The sequence below is a fragment of the Populus nigra genome, chromosome 5 (genome assembly GCF_951802175.1).
Source record: "Populus nigra chromosome 5, ddPopNigr1.1, whole genome shotgun sequence".
Taxonomy (NCBI): Eukaryota; Viridiplantae; Streptophyta; class Magnoliopsida; order Malpighiales; family Salicaceae; genus Populus; species Populus nigra.
In genome coordinates, this window is record NC_084856.1 from 18,598,393 (window position 1) to 18,618,914 (window position 20,522).

The window sequence follows — 20,522 nt, forward strand, 5'->3', positions numbered from 1 at the left end:
GCGCCTGCCTTTTTCTTCTTTCTCCGCAAAATTCCAGATGAGCTTTTTTTTAACTGAGATCCGATGTGTGTAGGCCCGAATGGAGTTGATACAAATTAATCGGGCTTGAGTTAAAGAAGTCCAGGACCCAGTATCATTCGGTGTTTTCTCCCGATTAGATCCTTGGGATTCTTCTAATCTCCTTGTCCAATAGACGTAACAAAACAAATCTGACCTAAACTCAGAAAGATCATGAGGCATCAAGCCTAGAATACATGGGTCCGTAAGGACCTAGCAAGCCTAGTGTCTACTAGGCCCAACAACTATCTTCATCTTGCTGTTTGGACTTCTAGAGGCAGTCTGGTTAAATCCAAATTCCAAGGAACTTCGTAAGAAAATAATCAAGCTTTTAATTAAGAAAAATAAACATGAATTGCTGGTCACGAACTATTGCTAAGATATCAGCGCGACATTTTCGGCTAACCCACGGATGTTGGCCTTGTTGAAGTAGTTTTTCAGCTCAGGATCACTTTCATAACGATGATCAATGGTTCATGGGCTCATGGCTCATGCAATAAAGCAATTTCAATGCACGTGATTTGATTCGATGTGAGCTTAAAGATCTCCCCAAGACAAGGTACTTGATAAAAGCACCCAAGATTTCCAGGGCATTGCCGAAAACGATGGTATTTGCCCTTCGGATCCACCATAACACGTTAAACTATAATTTTTTTAGGGGGGAAATTTAGGCCTACCCCTCTTTGTTTTCCCTTGGATCTGCTTTAATTGCACCAGAAATCTTTTAATATTTCCTCATCCATCAGGTCAGCTTCAATATTTCATAAAATAGAACTTTGATAGAGAATTCTTGGCGCGACTTAAGGAATATTGAAGCAAGCCAACCGACACCAATTAATTCCTAGAGATAGTAATGCCGCAAGACTTGCTGTATATCTTCTTTTTTTTGTACATGTGACAGTACTCTTCCCCTCCTCAATATCAGAGCCACTGCTTACTTATTTTCTCACCCTAAACGAGCAAGCTCTCACTACAACATAATCACACTCGTTTTACCCTTCACCTTTGTTTCTCATTTTCTCAACTTTTGTTTTCTTAGTTCCTCACTCGATCTTGCCACTAAACCATGGCTAGGCTGTTACTATTTGCCTTGTGTGTGCTCCCTTCACTTGTTAGCGCATGGAGAATGGGAAACCCTTTCCATGTCCGAGGCCGCGTCTACTGTGACACTTGCCAGTGTGGCTTCGAGACCAAAAAAACTACTTACATATCAGGTACGCACGCACGCACTCCTTTTTATCCTCACTAATTCTAATTATTGCAGCTTTTCTCCATACAGATAATGGGTTTTATTCAATATACTATAATATCCGATCGTAGTTCTTGATGAATATTGTGACGTCCTCCAGGTGCAACGGTTAGAATTGAATGCAAAGACAGAACAGACTTACAGCTTAGATACAGTATGGAGGGTGTGACAGACTCAACTGGGGCATACAAGATTAAGGTTGTGGGCGACCAAGCGGACAGGATTTGCCATGTTGTTCTTGTTGATAGTCCACTGGCTGACTGCAAAACGGTACACCCAGTACGCAACCGTGCTGAAGTTATTCTAACCCGTTCCAACGGTGCCATTTCTGATCTTCATTACGCTAATTCCTTGGGGTTTGTGAAAGACAAGGCGTTGCCTGGGTGTGCTGAATTGGTCAAGAAACTTCTAGAATCCGATGAATAGATCAACAATGAACATTCTTGATAGGCTACGTACCTAGTCCCATCTTTTAATTACTTATGGTGTTCTTCTTGGTTTGATGTTTATTTATTTGGTAGCTTGTCTCTTAGCTCATGAGACTACATATGATGTCATTGTTTGTGCTCACCTGTTTAGTTTTGTTTTGTTTTTCATCTACTTGATTAATAATACTAAATTTATGACGAGTGTGTTCATTCCTTTTCTTTTGCTTAGATTGGATCGCTTTTAACATAAAATTTATTTTCTTGAAATGGTAAATAAGAGGCGTTGATATTTAATTTATTTTTATTATAATTTTAGAAAATAAATTTCATTTAAAATTTAATTTTTAACATTCAAAATGATTTAAACGTAAAATGTTAAAATATTTAAATTTAATTTAATTTTAAAAGTATTAAACATGTTATTAAAAAATATTAAAATTTATATTAGAGTCTCGTATGAAAACTAGTAGTGGATCTCCAATCAACTTTTGGAGGAAAGGATAATATTATTTATTTTCCAATATATTTGAGGAAAAATTAATAAAATCCAAAACTTATGAATCAATTTATAATTGAGTAATACATTTGGTCAATAAATGATTTAATTAATTTTATTATTTTTTTTTAATTTTTTTTAGTTTAACCTCAGTGTCCGGGTCAGCTTGCGTGTACCTCGACTAATCTCACGGATCCTAAAGTTAACAACCATATAAACCTTCAGTAGTCATCATATGAGCAACTATTAAGACTATAAAGAGAGCAAACCTCTTATTTTCAAATTTTTATCACTGAACTACCATCTAAATGGTTAAATTTTAAATTTTATTTTTAAAATTTTAACACTATAAGTGTTCCACTAATTTTTTTTATAAACTAAAAGTACTAAGCTAGAATCAACTCAAATTGTACTAGAAATTGAAAAGAATCAAATTAATAAAGACGACGCCGTTTGGCTCTCTGCCACGGCCCTCGCATGACGATCCTCTCCCTTGTCTCGTTCCTTGAAAAAGGTAACATGGATTTTTATGGTCCTTCAAGTTTAGACTTTAGTTATATTTACCCTTCAAGTTTAAATTTAGTTTCGCGAGACCTTATACTCTCAGTTATTGATCAAGTGTGTTTCCTGTATGGCTAGTGGTTGGAAAGACTGATTAAGAATGTCAATTTTATAAGAATTTGTGTTTTGATTCAGTCATGTGGTAAGAAAAAATAAGAAATAAAAAAAAAAATTCAGAACCAAAATTTAGTTCTTTTCTTCTAAAAAGATTTAAATAATAAAGGAGAGGAGGAGAGAGAGTGAACTTTTTATTGATTTTGTTTGAATTTTATTTTTGAAGAAGTATTTTGTGTCTTTGAAATTTTAGGTTTTTATTTAAAAAAAAACTAGTTTTCATTTTGATTCTTTTATTTTTATTTTTATTTTTTATTCAATTTTAATTCTTGTTTTTTGGTAATAAAATGTTTTTCAAAAATATTTTTCAATTAAAAATTATTAAAATGGTGTTTTTTTTTAACATTAACACATAAAAATTATTAAAAATATATTTTAAAAATATTAATTTAATATTTTTTCAGGTAAAAAACAAATTAAATGATAAAAACAAAAAAACCGCTAAATTAATTTGATCATCCATGCGGCATAATTCAAATCAAATCAGTGAGTTTTTGAAATGAACATCATTAACAAGTTTCTTACATTAGTGATAGATTTGGATGGAATATGGATGGACCATGTATGACAAATCGTTGAAGAACAAGGTTTTGAGTGACCAAAATTGAAGTAAAGGAGCTAAAGTGACCACTTGTAAGACCTTGAGGGACATTGGAATTTATTTTCACTCCTTTGAAAACGTTCATTTCTGTTCGTGCGTCTGTCAACTCTGTCTTTCTTGTAATATCGAGGACGAAGAGTTTTAACTTGTTTGCCATTCGCCAACAATCACTGTTAAGTCTTCTTTCTCTACTTCCAGTCTTTTCTCTACTTTGTGTGTGTGTGCGTAATTGAAAAGTTTTGGATCGTGATTCTTGTGCTGATTCTTTTATGGTGCAATCCTGTTTCTTTTTTTGTTGGGGTAGTTTGATTTGATCATAGGTTTTGTCTTTTATTGAAGCTGAATTTGAAGTGGGATTTTGATTTTGATTACCATGAAAACAAAGAGAAACTTTAATTGGTGCCCCCTTTGCATGTGTTCTTTTCCTCTTAATCTTATCATGTTTGATCCACGAAAGGTTTATTTTTTTATGATTATTTGAATTTCATGGAACCTGGAATAGTATTTAAGTGAACTGCTCAATGCAGTATGATTTAGTATAGTGAAGAAAATGTTAATTTTCTCCACGGAGAGGAAAAGAGGAGGAAGAAATTTATGGGTTTCAATGAAGTTTCGCTTTTGGTTTGTGCTTAAAGACTAACTGTGTTTAACGGGGGATCGGGTTCTAAGTTAGAGCTTTGGTTCTTTTAATTTTTATAGATAAATAATTATAGTAGCATTTGGTTTTGAGCTTATTGTAGAATGAATCTTCATGTTTAATTGGTAAAATCGAAATAATTTGTCGGTATTAGATTTTCTATGTTTCTCAGATGCTGTTTCTAGGAAAAACGAATCCATTTATGTTTGCTAACATTTTTTTTTCCCCTTTACAGTGTTGATATTTTCAGTTTGATAAGGGATGGCAGCTGTCGCCTTGCACAGATCCATTAGGACCATTCAGCTCCATGGTGGTAGCAATGATTCTGCCTCTACTAAGGAATTTGGGAATTCCTCATTGAAATTTATCTCAAAGGGTTTTACAGTAGATGTAAAGTTTCTCAGCGACAGGAGTCACAGTTTTAGCCACTGCAAAATGCATTTTATTGGTGCAATTTCTTCTCATGCATCAGTGGTGGATCAAATCTTGTCTACTTCACACGTGACCACCAATTTCAATCAGAACACATCAAGTGAGTGCGATGGTTAACTGTTCTTTTATAGTTGACTGTTGTGGTCTTGAATTTGTTACTTATAATGGCCATCGTGGTACATTGCATCATATTCCATCACATATACTTGCTTAATAAATCTGTTAATGCAATGGCCTTTATGAAATATTATCAGATAACCATGGCAGACCATTCTCAATTTCAACTTTGCTGAATAACAATTTCCGATGTCTGTGGTGTCAATTAAATACTTGCTTGTGATCTCTTTTTGGCAGTCGAATCTTCCTTGATATTGATCCGGCATGGTGAATCTATGTGGAACGAGAAGAATTTGTTCACTGGTTCTGTTGATGTGCCTTTAACCAAGAGAGGCATAGAGGAAGCCATTGAGGCTGGTGAGCGAATTAGCAGCATACCAGTGAACATGATTTACACATCTGCATTGATTCGTGCACAGATGACAGCTATGCTAGCCATGACTCAACATCGTCAGAAGAAGGTACCCGTGTTCATGCTTCCATAGCATGGCAGAACTTCACTTTACACGCACATTTGGCATGTCAAATCATGTGAGCAAGTCACATATAGTTATGTCTTCTTTCCATTCCATTTGTCTTGTATTACAATCCCCACATTATCCAATATCTTATTATGAATGGAGCAAACTCAGCTGATGCAATTTGAGCTGGCATGCGATATCTATCAGTCATGAATCTTCACTGTAGAGGGACACAGTGTTCAATCTAAAAAACTTCTTCTGATGCTTTCTTGCCTTTTTTTACTGAAAAGAAAAATGTTGCAACCCAGCCCAGCCTCATGAAGAATTCCCATTTGGTGTCTTAATTTTTTTTTTCAAACAGTACACAACACGTTTAGGTCCAAATCCTCCATCGTTTAGCCCAATAACTTTTCTCCCCTTCTCGATAGTGTCCCCAGCTCCCACTTTTACTGGAGGCTTCCTGCCTGCCATAATATGGACACACCATTTGTAATAACAAGGCCTATCTATTGTTGTAAAAGGTGCCATATGTTGGCTGGTTTTGTTGTTTGACTACCATAGATGGCCCAGTAATTTTTCTGTTCCTTTCAAAGCAGGATAATAACATATACGTCCTCATGGGCACACCTTCCTCGGGGCTAGGGGGGTTACAAAAGATGTCTTCCTCAGCACAGCTTGACTGAAATATCAACCTCACATCATCAAGTATTTATATGCATGCAGAACTCATCTTTTGTCATTTCATAGATTAGCTTTCAAAAATACAGCATATGCATTTAAAGCATAGGTGGGAATTCCATGATCCTTTTCATTTGTGATCATGTCCTTGATCAACATTCCCTGTTCTCCTTTTATTTTCATTTGGGCTGTATTCTCATGAGCTCAGTGAACATAATGTTGCTCATTAGTTTGTTAGGGTGAATTGGAAATCATGGAGCCTGTTACTTAGTTATTCGGTCAGTTACTTGAATATAGTGATCACTTCAAAGTATCCTGTTTGGGAGTGTGGTTGTGGTTGCTTTTCAAAGTGCTTTTCATTCTGAAATGCATTAAAATGATGTTTTTTTTTTTTAAAAAAAAAAATTATTTTTGATATCAACGCATCAAAACGATCCAAAACATAAAAAAAGTAATTTTTAGCCAAAAAAAAAGAATTTTTTGGAAACGTGGGGTGGCCCGCGTTTCCAAACGCTATGGCTAGTTCTGAAGTCCTTGTAGATTTATCTTTGCAGAACAAATTGTAGGGAAGTTAAAACTAGCTGTCTTCAGCTAGTATATAACATTCAGCAGTCAATGGAACCGATAATTTCAGAATCTACAGAATTATATTTTTTAACCTAATTCATGTGTACTGTAGATACCCATTATTATGCATGATGAGAGTATACAAGCAAAAGAATGGAGTCAAATTTTCAGTGAAGAAACAATTCAGCAATCTATTCCAGTCATAACTGCTTGGCAATTGAATGAAAGAATGTATAACCTTTTTACTCCTTTCTGTTTCTTTGTTTTTTTTTAAATAATATATTTACATTTAAAATTTGCTAGCTACAATGTAATCCATTTTCTTCAGGTATGGGAAGTTGCAGGGTCTTAATAAGGAGGAGACGGTTGTAAAATATGGAAAGGAGAAAGTGCATGAGTGGCGTCGAAGTTTTGATAGTCCTCCCCCAAATGGTGAGAGCTTGGAAATGTGTTCTCAAAGAGCTGTTGCCTATTTTAAAGAAAATGTAAGTCCATAAACATTGTATCCCATAATGCTTCTTATTGATACAAATCTCATGAGAGCCTTGAAGGGGGTGAAGCATAAACATAATGTGTTAGGCATATGCATATAGGGTTTACATGCATCTCTATTGGTTCATCTGGTCCATAAGAAACATATATTGCAGATTGAACCCCAGCTTCAGAATGGAAGGAACATAATGGTTGCTGCCCACGGGAATTCTCTGAGGTCCATCATTATGTATCTTGAGAAATTAACTTCTCAGGAGGTAATGCACTATTTTCTTAGGATTGCTAAGTGACTAAAAATGCTTTCATCAATTTGCTCAAGTTTTATTTGTTTGTTAAACAGGTTACCAATTTGGAATTATCTACTGGGGTTCCATTACTTTACATATACAAGCATGGGGAATTTTTGAAGAGGGGCAGTCCTGTTGGACCTACAGAGTATGGAGTTTATGCTTATACCAGGGTATGAACTCTATGCTCTTTGTTGTACTTGGTCATGTCATTTGTGAATTTTTCACTCTCAAATTTTCAGTTGTTTGTTCAGATCTTTACTTGTTTGTAGTTCTCAATTACCATCAAAGGCAAGTATGATTGAAGAAATAAAATCCTTAAACTTTGTTTGTTTTGCATTGCTTGACTGAAATAATTGGCATCTGATTTTTGAGTTATCAAAGTCTTTATTCATTACCAAAAGGTCCATCAGGATGTCAAGAATCATGTTAGTTTTTTATGCATAGACAAACATGCTCTGTTGTCCATTTGACCTGCTGTACTGTTCTTCATTGATTGAGACCTTGCCCATCCTGTAAAAATAAAAAGGGCATTATCAAGCATCTTCAATTCTTTACTTCTCCTGTGTTCGCTTCTACTTCTAGGTTTCTTATGTATCCATTTCTTACTCAACCTGTTTAGAAGCTCTTTTATATCCCTTACCAGCTAGTCGTTTTCATGGTAACAATTTTTTTGAGTTACATTTCAGTAAAGCAACTTGCAGAAAGGAATCTTCTATTAGCTGTTGCAGTCATTACTGAAACAAGTTTTCAGAGGAACAATACTTGTTGATTTTCTACATAATTCTATTTGTTTCAGTTTGCCTTTGTTTCACCATTACCACCAGCAAGATTGAGATCTGCATTGATTCAAAGCTTGCTGTTTGATGATCCTTGGTATTCATTGAACTTTTCACACTGAAATAACATAGAAAAATCATGTACAATCTTGCCCACAAAGAATGTTTTCTGTCTAAACATGTCAGAAGTGGCTGATAATCATGTGCCTGCTTGCCCAAGGAGATAGTTTTCAGTTTTTGATCACTTATGTCTGATAAATCACATACTAACTTTTGAAAAGTACCATTCTAATGGAACTTGAAAATTGGAAGCACGGGCTGTTGTTAGCTTTTAGTGAGGGTCAAGAAAGATAAGTAAACCCAAAATCTTGTTTTTGAGGTTATATAATGGACACATGCTTTGGATGGACCACAGAGAGGACATGTTTTGGGATGAGAGGGTAATATTGATATATCTAAGTATTTCATTGTGATAATTAGGAAAAAAAAGGATAGTGAACTCAGTAGAAAAAGTTCCATGCTATCAGATAGAATGTCCTAGTTTTGCTCAAGTCTTCCTCAGCATGGGAAAATGAAGTGAAAATGGCTTAAATAACTGTTTCCGTGACTCTTCTTTTAGCTGGGAATGTGTTTGTCATATGAAGTAACATTAATTCATAGCAACATTGGTGTAGATCCTTGTAGGTTGCTTAATGTGGTGTTATCTTTTTCTGCTACTGTTGGCTGTTTGTTTAGCTTGTCTTTTGCAGTTTCTGTTGGAACTTTATGCTTCAGTCCTGGTTTTATTGTGGCTTCTATTGCATATAAGCCTAGTTTTTGATATGGAACTTTATTATTACAAAGAAAGTATTTAGTTGAATCAGTTTTTTTTTTTGGAACCATCTCTTGTTATTAGATCCCATTAATGGCTTGTATGCACAATAGTTGTTTCTAAAATTCCTTTTTGGTAGACCTGTTTATACAATATGTTGTGCAAAATGTATGTTACTTAGTAAGCAAAAGCAACGACAGTTTACTGAATTTTTTCAATCTCTAAATGGAATTCATGTTCATGAATTTTCTCATGGCCTTGTCGTCAATGCTTTTTTAATTCATCTTGTGCATTAACTTGTTACCTATATGTTAAACCTCATTCAAAGATAAAGAGCAGATGATGCCCCTTCAGCATGTGCAAAATGTTCCTTAATAGCGGTTTCTTTCCCCTGCTTTCTTAGCCTGATCTATCACAATTTGTTTTTTGTCCTTCACAATTCACCAGCATATTGTAACATTATCTTCCTTTGAACTGATTTCTGATATCTTATCTGCTTGCTAAATGTTCTTAATGCAGAACTTAGCTCTTTACAGGCAAAAATTGGATGAGATGGTGCAATAATCAATTCAAAAACCTGGTAAACTTCTTGTTTGATTTTAGATATTGCCAAAGAAATGTATATTAAGGAAATCACTGTTTAACATCTGATGCGCAGCCTCATCAATTTAATGCTCAATTTTTCTCTACGGTTTTGCAGGGAATATATATATATATATATATATATATATATATATATATATTATAATTTTCCTGGAGATTTCATAAAGCACTTGAAACTTGCTGACACTTAGAGAGTACAGTTCTTCACTGATTCTACATTGCGCACATGTGGCTAATACTTTTTCAGTCAAACCACAGTGGTCGTCAAAATGCTAGAGAGTAGTTCATAAGGTAGTTGATGGCACAATATTAAAAGATTTGGGAATCTTTTTGTACCTGTTCAGGTTGCAAATCTTCTGCTATTATACAGTGAGATTCAAAGAAATAAAGCTAACAAAGAAACCATGGTCTTACAATTATTAGTTTCTTATAAAATGCTGATGATTGTCGATGGTTGCTATTAGATCACCTTTCCCACAAGGATGATGGGAAATCGACGCAATGTATTCAACTTTAACTTTGATAATAGAATCAGCTTCTGTTGATGGCATGGCAACCAAGATGCCGCCACACTTGGTCAAACGCTTGTTAAAAAAAAGACCAAGACCCTGAATATTTGTTGCTGTGGCATTTCACATGAAAAAAAAAGTGGAATCTGTCAAAAAATGCAACGCATGTAGATACAATAGCAAATGTTCGGCCGTTGAATTGCAGTTGGAAATGGCTTTTGTATATGAGAACATGTCTTTTGTAGTTGACCCAAAAAATGTGCAGGTTGCGGTGTATCTTGTTTTTCTTCCTTCCAGGCTTGGCCTTGTGGTAGTCGATTTACCATTCCATATAGTAATCAATTAACTCCAACTTACGCTAATGAATTTATTCACTCTTAATCATGTGGTAAAGATTTCCTTGACTAAGAAACTGAAATCAAGGTGGACAATGGCATCTTCGTAGTTGACGTTGAAGTGCATTGAACAAAGAAAGCAAGCTAGGTTCAGAAATCTTAAATTTTGTTTATGTTATGAGGGGATTTCACTTTCAAGGGGTACTTGAAGTTGCCTACTGTTAGCGTCCTTTGACAATATAGTTGCAGAATTCCTTCTGCTAGTCACGAAGGTGAAGCCTTGGATTATTTGTTAATTTCTAATTCTTGGATCATCAACGGTGAGGCCTATTCCATTAACAGGTAAAAACAAATGATGGGTCCTTGTCGATCCATAAAAGAAGTTAGAAGACTCGAATCTATTAAATAAAAGCATTCAAGGAAGTAGTATTATTCAGTTGAGTACATTCAATAAAATTGGAAGTGCTTTCGTAAAAAAAAATGGTTGCAAGAGCTCGAAGACACAAGTGATTCTAACCCTAGGAATATGCGTTCTGTTCTCACCAACTCAGATACGATAGGTAGGTATTGTTCGGTTACTCCTTTGGTCATGTAAATGAGGAGGATAGATACGATCTGTTTTCTCATTGTGCCTGCTCAGAAGCTGTGTGGAGTTCAATTCTGCAGAAGAATGGGGTCTGCAGAGGAATGAGGTGTGTAGAAATATGGGTGAATGGGCAGCAGAGGTGGTCATTAGGCTAATGAAATGGATAGCATGGAATGTTATTTGTGTATGGAATTGGAAGAGAAGGAACAGTGCCCTGAATCATGCAGATGTTTAGCTACAAAATACAAGATTATAATTTTGCAAGAAGCATTTACGAATGAAAGCAAAGAAGAGCAGGGACTTGACACTGTGCTCCTGTACAAGATTTCAAGCTCAACTCTTGCCGGGTATAAACAATTTCTCGAGGCCATTGGACTTGGAAAAAACCCATGAATTAACTGTGGTGCACTTGCGAGAAACTTCTTATCAGAGGACCTGCGCACCCCAGTGTTAGTCGGGGCTCCGTCTGGATATCTTATGCTAATAATAAAAAAAAATCTAAGAATGAATGCTGAAGCAGTACTCTGCTGTTTGTTGCAACTTGGATGTCCATATAAATTTTATTTTTCTTGCAAAAATTGTTATCGATTTTGTTGTTACCAAAACATCTATGGATAAACAGAAGCATTTGAATTTTAAAATTTAATCAGAATTATAAGGAGCAGATATATATTCTCTATCTGAGGCTGACAAGGGTTTTATATATATATATATAGCTGAATATCTTCTCTCTTTTCACTTTTTTTAGAATGGTTATATTTTATTTTTCTTAATAAAAAAGTGAGATAAAATCTTAAAATTGGGAATTATGGATATATTATAATATTTAGCTCGGCATATTACGCATAAACTTGGCCGATTGATTGTGTATCCACCACCGATTGCGGTTGTCCTAGTGACTCCGGTTTCTTCAATAACAGGGAAGACCATCTCCCTTATGTGGCAGAAAGTCTACTGGATTTGGAGGTTTTTGTTTTTAAGAAAAAAATAAACAGCTAAGAAATTGTAAAGCATGACTCATTGGTTTCTCTTTTTAACAGTCTTTAAGTTCCCCGAAAGCATTGGCACCAAAATCTCATTCTTTCGTAACAAGATCACAAAAACTCATCTTTCCATAATTATTTTGACAGAAATAAATAAAAGAATCCATCAAAATTCTTCAGAATTCACCATCTCAGCAAACCCAGAAAATCCCCCCCTTTTCTCTCTTAAAATCTTCAATCAACATTTTATTTTTGGTAAAGATATTTAATTAATTTAAAATAGGTTCTTGATATGTTTCAAACACGAACATTTAAAGTTCGACATAAATTCCAATTCGTTTCTATGCTTTAGTAAATGATTTCAAAGTCAAATAGACAAGCGCAAAGATAGAGATGACCAAAGCCAAAAGCCCTAGCAATGCCACCTCTGATGATTCTGCCAAGAATGAAAAGAAAAAGAAGGTATTGTATTTTTCATTATTTGATCCTTCTTAGCTTGTTTCCTGTCATAATACATTGATTTTGTTCATTGATTCTCAAATTCTTTCAAACGAGAATAAAGGCTTATATATATATATATATTGTTTCATTGCCTTGAACAATTCTTCTGGTGCAGTCTATTATTCCAAAGATTTTCAGTTCAAAAAGAAACAATAGAAGTGGTTCCAATGATGATGATATACTTGGATCAGAAGGCAGTGGAGTTTCTCTTGGTATTCCTCTCTTTGACTGAATCATCTTAATTATGTCTTACTTCACATATAATATAAATTCAATTGATGCCTATATAATATACACACATGTTAATGTATTTCTTTTTTCTTTCTTTCTTTTTTATTCTGGGTTTGGTGGGCAGATGTGGAGAAGAAGATTGCCGCAGGGAAGAAAACATTCACAGAGGCATCCCCCTTGATGAGAAAAAGTTTCTCAGGTATGTGTGTATAATAAATATATTAGGTGTATTTACTCATATTTTCCATGCTAATATATGTTAGATGCATGCATAGTGCTTTATTTCTTTTATACCATAAAATTAATTGAACCCACAATTTGAAAAACTTGCGTTACATTAACAGTACTAGCTGGCTAGGGTTGTCGCTTTTGATTGAATCTTTACATGTTTTGGGTACAAGCCACGTACACATCAAAATAAGTCCAAGTTAGCCTTATGCTCTATTTCACTATCCTGGTAGCTAACCTAACATCAATGAAGTGTTGATCATTGGCTTGATATTTGTAAACTAGAAGGAAGAAAATAAAATGGAGATATGGGGAGTTTTTCATGTATGATAGCGACCCTTTAGTCCATATCATTTGAAAACGATGATTTTGGACTTTAGGATTTACTCGGAGTAAAACATGGTGTTGGTTTTTCTTATCTGCCTGCAGAACGACGGAACAGTTCCGGGAGTGAAGGCCTAAATTTATCAAACTTTGATCAATCTATGGCACCAGCAACAGAAATTAAAGAACTCAGGTGTGGATTCTTATCATTTATTGGTTAAGTAAATTCTCTTATATGTCGACTTTTTCTGCTTCTGGTCAGTCTCATGTTGAACATATCTTATAGAAAAAATCATGTCGTTGGATTGCAGGATATGTGTTGCAACATGGAACGTGGGAGGAAAGACACCCGACCCTGGCCTCAACCTTGAAGATTTCTTGCAGGTTGAAGATTCTGCTGATATTTATGTCTGCGGGTATGAAGAACACACGTTAATGATCTATTTAGCTTTTATTCTATGGCAAGGTGACAAAAAGTGACAAATGGAAAACATGCAAAATTTAATGTGATGACAACTTCCATTAGAGTCAATAGATTCTTTCTTGATGTTTTTTACTGGTTCAGAATCTTTGAGATGAGATCTGTTTGGTGCAACTTGTCTAAAGTTCGTACTCTTCAGGTTTCAGGAAATTGTTCCACTCAATGCTGGAAACGTATTGGTGATTGAAGATAATGAGCCTGCAGCAAGATGGCTAGCTCTTATAAGCCAAGCACTTAACAAACCACTGCATGATTTCACGAACTATTATTCCGACTCAAGCCATGGTTCAAGAGGCCTCAACAGCAATAAAGACTCGAAATCACATAACTTCTTTCATAAGCCTTCTCTGAAAGTGCTTAGCAAAAATTACAGGGCAGATAGTAGCCTACTCAAGATCTGCAATTGTCACGAGGAGTCCCAACCTAGAGAGAGGCAGAGAACAAGAAAACTTAGCGACCCCATCAACAAACTAGAATCAGCAAAGGAACTTCATCGTCGTCCAGAAAGCTGTGCCGATGACATGCTTTATATTCCTGACATGCCTACCTCACCTTCCTCACCGACTAACAGGACCTATAACCTTATTGCAAGCAAGCAAATGGTTGGAATTTTTCTTTCAGTGTGGGTTAGAAAGGAGTTGGTGCCTCACATTGGTCATCTCAGGGTAGATTCTGTTTGTAGAGGAATAATGGGTCGTCTTGGCAACAAGGTAAACTGAGTATAGTACTAAATGCTCATCCTTGAGCTAAGCCTCCTTGGCCAAGAAATGTAGGGCCAAATTGGAATATTAAAGTTGCCCCTATCATTTTCTTGAAAAAGGATCATCAATTACCAGAAAGAAAAAAGAGAATTTCCATTTAATATGATTCGATCCTCCCTGTTGTATTAGATAGACAACTATCATCAAAATCTCTTGATCTTATCATGTGTCGGCAAGCTTGGTTATTTTTAATTAACAAAATGGCACGTTCTGATTCACACTATTAATTTGAGAGGCTTGAGCCTGGAAATATCCAGAGAAGGAGAAAAGTATTATTTGAAGTGCATGTGCAATTAATAAATCTTGTATGCATTTGAAGTTTGATCGGTGCAGTCTTACATTGCAGGGATGTATATCAATAAGCATGTCATTGCACCAAACGAGCTTTTGCTTCGTGTGCAGTCACCTGGCTTCTGGGGAGAAGGAAGGCGATGAACTAAAGAGGAACGCTGATGTAGCTGAGATCCTCAAGAGCACACAATTCCCCAAGATTTGCAAGCATAGACCTCGTCGAGCCCCTGAAAGAATAGTTGATCATGAGTGTGTTAGACTTTTCGTATTATTATTATTTTTCATTTCCAATTCTGTAGGTGTAATATCCAATCTTTTAACTTGGGGCCTTCTGTTTTTAATACTGCAGCCGTATAATTTGGCTAGGAGATTTAAATTATCGAGTAGCTTTGAGTTATGAGGAAACGAAGGTTCTGTTGGAGGATAATGACTGGGACACCCTGCTGGAGAAGGATCAGGTCTGTTGCTTAAATCTATTTCTCAATATCACAAAAAAAGAAAAAAAAACAAGCCGTGAGTCCCCACGCCTTGTCTGTTGTTGTAGTCAATGTCATTTCTCCATTAATTTACTGTTGGAAGTAACCTTAACAATGGGCATCCTTTTCTTGACTCTTCTCTGAAACAACACATCATGTTTAATTATTCAGCAATTGATTGTTGGATCATCCATCTAAAAGTTTAAGAGATAATCTGGACTGATCTTTCATGTTTACGCTAGACAAGATATCTAAATCCAGTCTCCTCAAATCGCCACAGAGGTCACAGGAAGTCAAGCCTGCTTCAATTTGTCTAAAGCTCATTAATAGCACAAGCACAGGAGAATGGGATGATCATGCTCTGTGATTCTTTCTAACATTTAGAGCCTAGGAAATTAAAAGCTTAACAGGAAGGAAGATGCTGTTGTTTGACAGGAGATTTTACATCCTTATTTGACTTGGTTTAATGCATTGACTTTCAGTTGAATATTGAAAGAGAAGCAGGGAGAGTATTCAAGGGTTTCAAAGAAGGACAGATCTTGTTCGCTCCTACTTACAAGTACACACAAAACTCAGATTCTTATGCTGGAGAAACTGTTAAATCCAGAAGGAAACGTCGAACACCAGCATGGTATTTACTCTTCTAGTATTAACAGTATAAACTACTAATGAGAAAAATTCATTGCTTGAAGCTCGTATTTCAGGTGCGATAGGATATTATGGCGTGGTGATGGCATTGAGCAGTTGTCCTATGTCCGCCGCGAGTCAAGATTTTCCGATCACAGACCGGTTTGTGCTGTCTTCGCAGCAGAGGTTGAAATGAGGAACAGAACCACTAACAGATTCAGGAAAGGTTACTCCTGTGCGGCTGCAAAACTGGAATTTGATAGCTGCATACCCCAAAGGCATAGCTTATATGAATTCTAATGAAAAACCAAATTGTACATTTCATTAGTCATTTTTCTTTGAAGAGGCAATTAATATAGGAGTATAATTAGGAAACTACTAATTGCGCTTCATAGATTAATGTAGCAAGGCTTTTGTTTACTAATAATCCCACGAGAAAAAGAATTCTAACCTTCAGCTATTATTATCATTATCATCATATGCAAATTTACCAATTATGCAATTCATATGCAAATTTACTTTGGGAACAAGCACGGCTGCTTTGAATAACAATAAAATTCTATAATATTAAAAAAATGAAAGAAAGAAAAAAACTTGAATTTTCAAATTTTGTTTCAGGTAAGTTCATTCCAAGCAATACACTCAAGAACTTTTTATGTAAACTAATGGCTAGGGAGAAACAGAAACAGGCAGCCTATGCTGCAAAAGTACGAGAACCAGTGAATGTTAGTACCTTCAAATTGCTTTACACCAAGATTGAACAGCTATGGAAACCTACTGCTGGTTTTGGCGTACTGGATTTGGGATTTGACTATTTCTTGGTCAAGTTTGATGAGAAGGAAGATTTTGACAATGCCTTAGGAAGGGGTCCAAAGATGACACTTGATCATTATCGAACAGCTATGAATTGTCTCGTCTTCATAAACCTGATATTTTCGTAATTGTGGAGAATCACATAGCAATCCCACCTTTGCTTTCATATATGGAGGGATGAACATCCAAAGCATTGTCAGTCTCTAAATAGAGCCCCTAGACATACAAGAAAAACCCTAAAAGGGGTTTATGCACAGCTGTTTTTCCTTCTCGAAGCTCCAAGCCACACCAGTGCACATCATCTTAACAAAAATCTTTACATATATCTAAGGAAAAGAGTACGTACGTGAATCATCCCCCTTTCATGAAAGGAAATCCCTAGAATTGGAATACAAAACATGTTATTTATTCCATATATATAGACAAGTTCCACAACACCAAAGAGCGTTTTGCCTTGAAAAATGAGATGCAAAGGCTTATAAGCAAAGGTTATCTCCAGCATTTTATGAAGAACTCCCAGCTTGACCAGAGGGGGGAGAAGAAAAGTGAGCACCATGAGACATTATCTGAAATCAATGTGATCCTAATTAGCGAGCTATCTGCTAGGAAAGACTCCAGCCAATAAAGAAAAGCAAGTCCGAGTTACCTCCCGTGCTCTAAACCTATGGTACAAATCGATCATGTTCAACCTAGAAGATGGAGAAGAGGTGGCTCCCATATAGATACCCCGGTAATCACATTATTAAATATTACGTAGAGGGTACCTTTGCTAGAAAAACACATTATTAAAGAAAAAAAATGATGAAAGTGCTTAATTAATGCAATAAAACAAAGTTGGTGTACCAAAATGAGAATTATTAAAGTCTATTATGCACTCAATTGAGATAAATTAAAAAGTTATGTACCAACAACATATCAAACTCAAAGGACACGCCATCAAATAATTAAACGATTAACAAAGGGAGACCAAAGCACTTGGTTGGAAGTTCTAAAGAAATTAAAGGGAAACAAATATTAAAATTTATGTACTTTATTTATTGACAAAAATTGTAAAGCTGGCATGCTCTATTCGTATAACTTGTAAGACATTATAATTTCTCATTTTCAACATAGGTCTCTATTCCTCATTAGTTACTAAATTTGTAATTTCAATTCGAGATATAAATTTAAAGGATGTTTAGAAGTATGATAGTGATTATTTTTTAAAGTATTTTTCACTTAAAAATATATTACAATAATATTTTTTTAAAAAAATAATTATTTTAACATTAGTATATCAAAACAATATGAAAAAATATATAAAAAATTGAAGTATTGGAAAAAATATTTTAATTTTTTAAAAAATATTTTTAAATCACAAAAACAAACGGGTTATTTACATATAAAAAAATGGAAAATATAATATATTTGGCTTTATCGTGAATTGATCTCAAAGATACAAGGAAATTCCTTGAAACTTATAGTTATAAAATTTGGGAAAGGGAATCATAAAGTAAGGGAAACAATTAGAACATGAATGGATTATTTTTATATAAACACCTAAAGGTCAAAATCATAGGATTAATATTTAATTTTGTTTAAATTTATATGAAGGATGTGCTTTTACGATGTGAAAACTATGAATTATTTTGATGAAAAAATAATCGCTTGAAAGTCTTAGTTTAGAATATTTATTTTTTAGGTAACTTTTGTGGTTGTGATTTAAAAAAAAAGTTATAAAAAAAGTGTAATTAGTTGGATTTAAATACGTGTTTGGTAAAAATTATGGTTGAAGTTTATGTGCAGCAAAATATATATATAAAATGTTTAGTAATTGTGTAGTTGCGGTTGCTTTTTAAAGTGCCTTTTACTTGGAAATGCATCAAAATAACTTTTTTATTTTTAAAAAATTATTTTTAATATCAGCGCATTAAAATGATATGAAAATACAAAAAAATATTAATTTGAAGTAAAAAAATTAATTTTTTTCAAAAACACTTTTGAAACGCAATAACAAACAGAGTTTTATAAAACTCAGTTACAAAAGCATGTAAAAATTGCTTCTCAAAAAATGTATTTCAAACTTAATTTTTTAGTGGGATCCACAGTAAAAAAACACAGTTTAGTGTGTTACTAAATATCTTATTGTATTTTTTACACCGCAAACGCAAAATTTTCAAATAAAAAAACGCATCCTTTAGTCAGGGGTAAAAATTGAAAAAAAAAAAGGAAATGGAAAGTAAGGGAAACAATTAGAATCCAAATAGATTATTTTTATACAAGCATTTATTAAATGGTGGAAAAAATATTATACTGTGAAATCTTAAATTTAGTATTAAATTTATTAAACCGTGCCCATTCGTTAGTGGTTTTTCTCTAAGCTGGTGCTGGATGCAGTTTATCCATACCCACGAGTGCCATCAAGCTTTTCTTTTCTCATTTTCCTCTTAGCTATTTTAATAGTATAATCGTAGTATACTTTTTTGGCTGATTTGCAGAATAACCTCTTTTTGACTGTTTTAATAGTATAATAGTACGCAATTTATCCCCTCCTTTTGACTTCCGTTCTCAAGAATCAATAAATTTATCCGCAACACAGCGACATTCCATGCCCAGAAACCACCATCATGTTCTTCTTAGATTATTGAATATTCAATCACTGGATCCTCGAAACAAGAACACGACGTATTTTTAGTTGTATTATGAGTAATGATTACCTCCTTTATGTATTTTGAGAACCGATGCCAGCACTTCCAGTAAACCCAGCAGGAATCTAAGCAACAAAAAGGGTTATATATATATATATATATATATATATATATATATATATATTTAACAAGATATTCAGAGTACGGGTGTTTTACTGTAGCCTCAGATCATTGCTTGGGGGTATTTAAACTTTTCTTCTGTTTTTTTTTCACAATTAAAATATTTTTTTTTACCTTCGACATCAACGGAATTTAGAGTTGTTAATCAATGATTTTTTTAATTTTTTATAAACTTTTAAAAACTAAATATACTTCTTTACTCTGGGATCAAAAAAATATTCTTATGTTGGACAAGGTTTTTTTTTCCATTCTTATATACATTTAAAATTCGTATTTGATATAAAAAAAACAAAAAAAAAGTTTATATTTTGAGATCAAGAAACTAAGATAAATTCATAGAAAAAACTTGAAAATAATTACAAAACCAATATAAAAAAACTAATACAAAAAGATAAGATCGTACGAAGGTGAATTCCTAACAAATTAAATATTGAAAAATGAAACCATGAAAAAAATTAATTACATGAAAAAGATCTAAAAAAAATAAGGGTGAAAGAAACATTAATCAGAGGGATATAAATTTTTAATTGGAGGGTTAAGTTGAATTTAAAAAATAGTTTTAATAAAAGAAAAAATAAATCAAAAGAATGAGAGTTAAACAAAAACTTTGATTGAATATAAGATTGGAAGTAAAAAAAACTTCAACAAAAATGTCAAGGAAAAATATTATAAAAAAGACCAAAATGAAAAGCAAAACATATGAGAAATTGCAATTGAAGGACTAAATTGAAAAAAGATTCTATACAAGAAATAAGAAAGAAATAAAAAAAAATAAAAAGAATAAGGACTAAAATAAAAAAAAACATATGATAAATTAAAAGAAACAAAAACTTCTATAAATAAATAAAATGAACAAAATAATAAATTAAAAGAATGAGGACTGTAATTGAAAAGTAAAAAATAAAAAGTACAATGTTGTATATTACCCGCTAGCAAAGAGAAGAAAAGAGGGAAACAAAAAATCAACAACAACAATCTAACCATTGTAAACTACCACACGCCCCACATGGAAGAGTATATGGTGACGCATCTAAAGAGAGGATAAAAGGCTAGTTTTGGTCATTGGATGACTCGCACCAGCAGTTTTTTTATTAAAAAATTAAAAAACAAGGTGAAAGTACTAAAATGCCCATAATAACCCTAGTAAGTACACAAAATACCAATATAAAAATACAAAGTTTTTTTTTGTAAGGTTTAAA

General features: G+C 34.0%; 3 protein-coding genes across 4 annotated transcripts; all 3 read left to right on the forward strand.

Annotated features, from left to right (window-relative positions):
* The first annotated feature begins 950 nt into the window (after positions 1-950).
* On the forward strand, positions 951-1,932 carry LOC133695346 (protein DOWNSTREAM OF FLC-like). The gene is made up of 2 exons (XM_062117289.1): positions 951-1,271; positions 1,407-1,932. The coding sequence occupies exons 1-2, from the start codon at positions 1,124-1,126 to the stop codon at positions 1,730-1,732; spliced, it is 474 nt and encodes a 157-aa protein (XP_061973273.1). The 5' UTR covers positions 951-1,123; the 3' UTR covers positions 1,733-1,932.
* A 1,577-nt stretch (positions 1,933-3,509) lies between these two features.
* Positions 3,510-9,789, forward strand: LOC133693956 (2,3-bisphosphoglycerate-dependent phosphoglycerate mutase 1-like). 2 transcript variants are annotated; one of them, XM_062115341.1, is made up of 9 exons: positions 3,510-3,678; positions 4,379-4,675; positions 4,930-5,153; positions 6,511-6,629; positions 6,727-6,883; positions 7,046-7,147; positions 7,231-7,350; positions 9,287-9,347; positions 9,468-9,789. In XM_062115341.1, exons 2-8 carry the CDS (start codon positions 4,405-4,407, stop codon positions 9,329-9,331), a joined length of 1,038 nt encoding a protein of 345 aa, XP_061971325.1. In that variant the 5' UTR covers positions 3,510-3,678; positions 4,379-4,404; the 3' UTR covers positions 9,332-9,347; positions 9,468-9,789. The 2 variants fall into 2 exon arrangements, with proteins under 2 accessions (XP_061971325.1, XP_061971326.1); XM_062115342.1 differs by lacking the exon at positions 3,510-3,678 and adding an exon at positions 3,709-3,778.
* A 3,223-nt stretch (positions 9,790-13,012) lies between these two features.
* Positions 13,013-16,159, forward strand: LOC133693099 (type I inositol polyphosphate 5-phosphatase 5-like). The gene is made up of 7 exons (XM_062114221.1): positions 13,013-13,260; positions 13,379-13,483; positions 13,688-14,258; positions 14,656-14,849; positions 14,950-15,058; positions 15,559-15,707; positions 15,781-16,159. Exons 1-7 carry the CDS (start codon positions 13,229-13,231, stop codon positions 16,001-16,003), a joined length of 1,383 nt encoding a protein of 460 aa, XP_061970205.1. The 5' UTR covers positions 13,013-13,228; the 3' UTR covers positions 16,004-16,159.
* Positions 16,160-20,522: the final 4,363 nt, after the last annotated feature.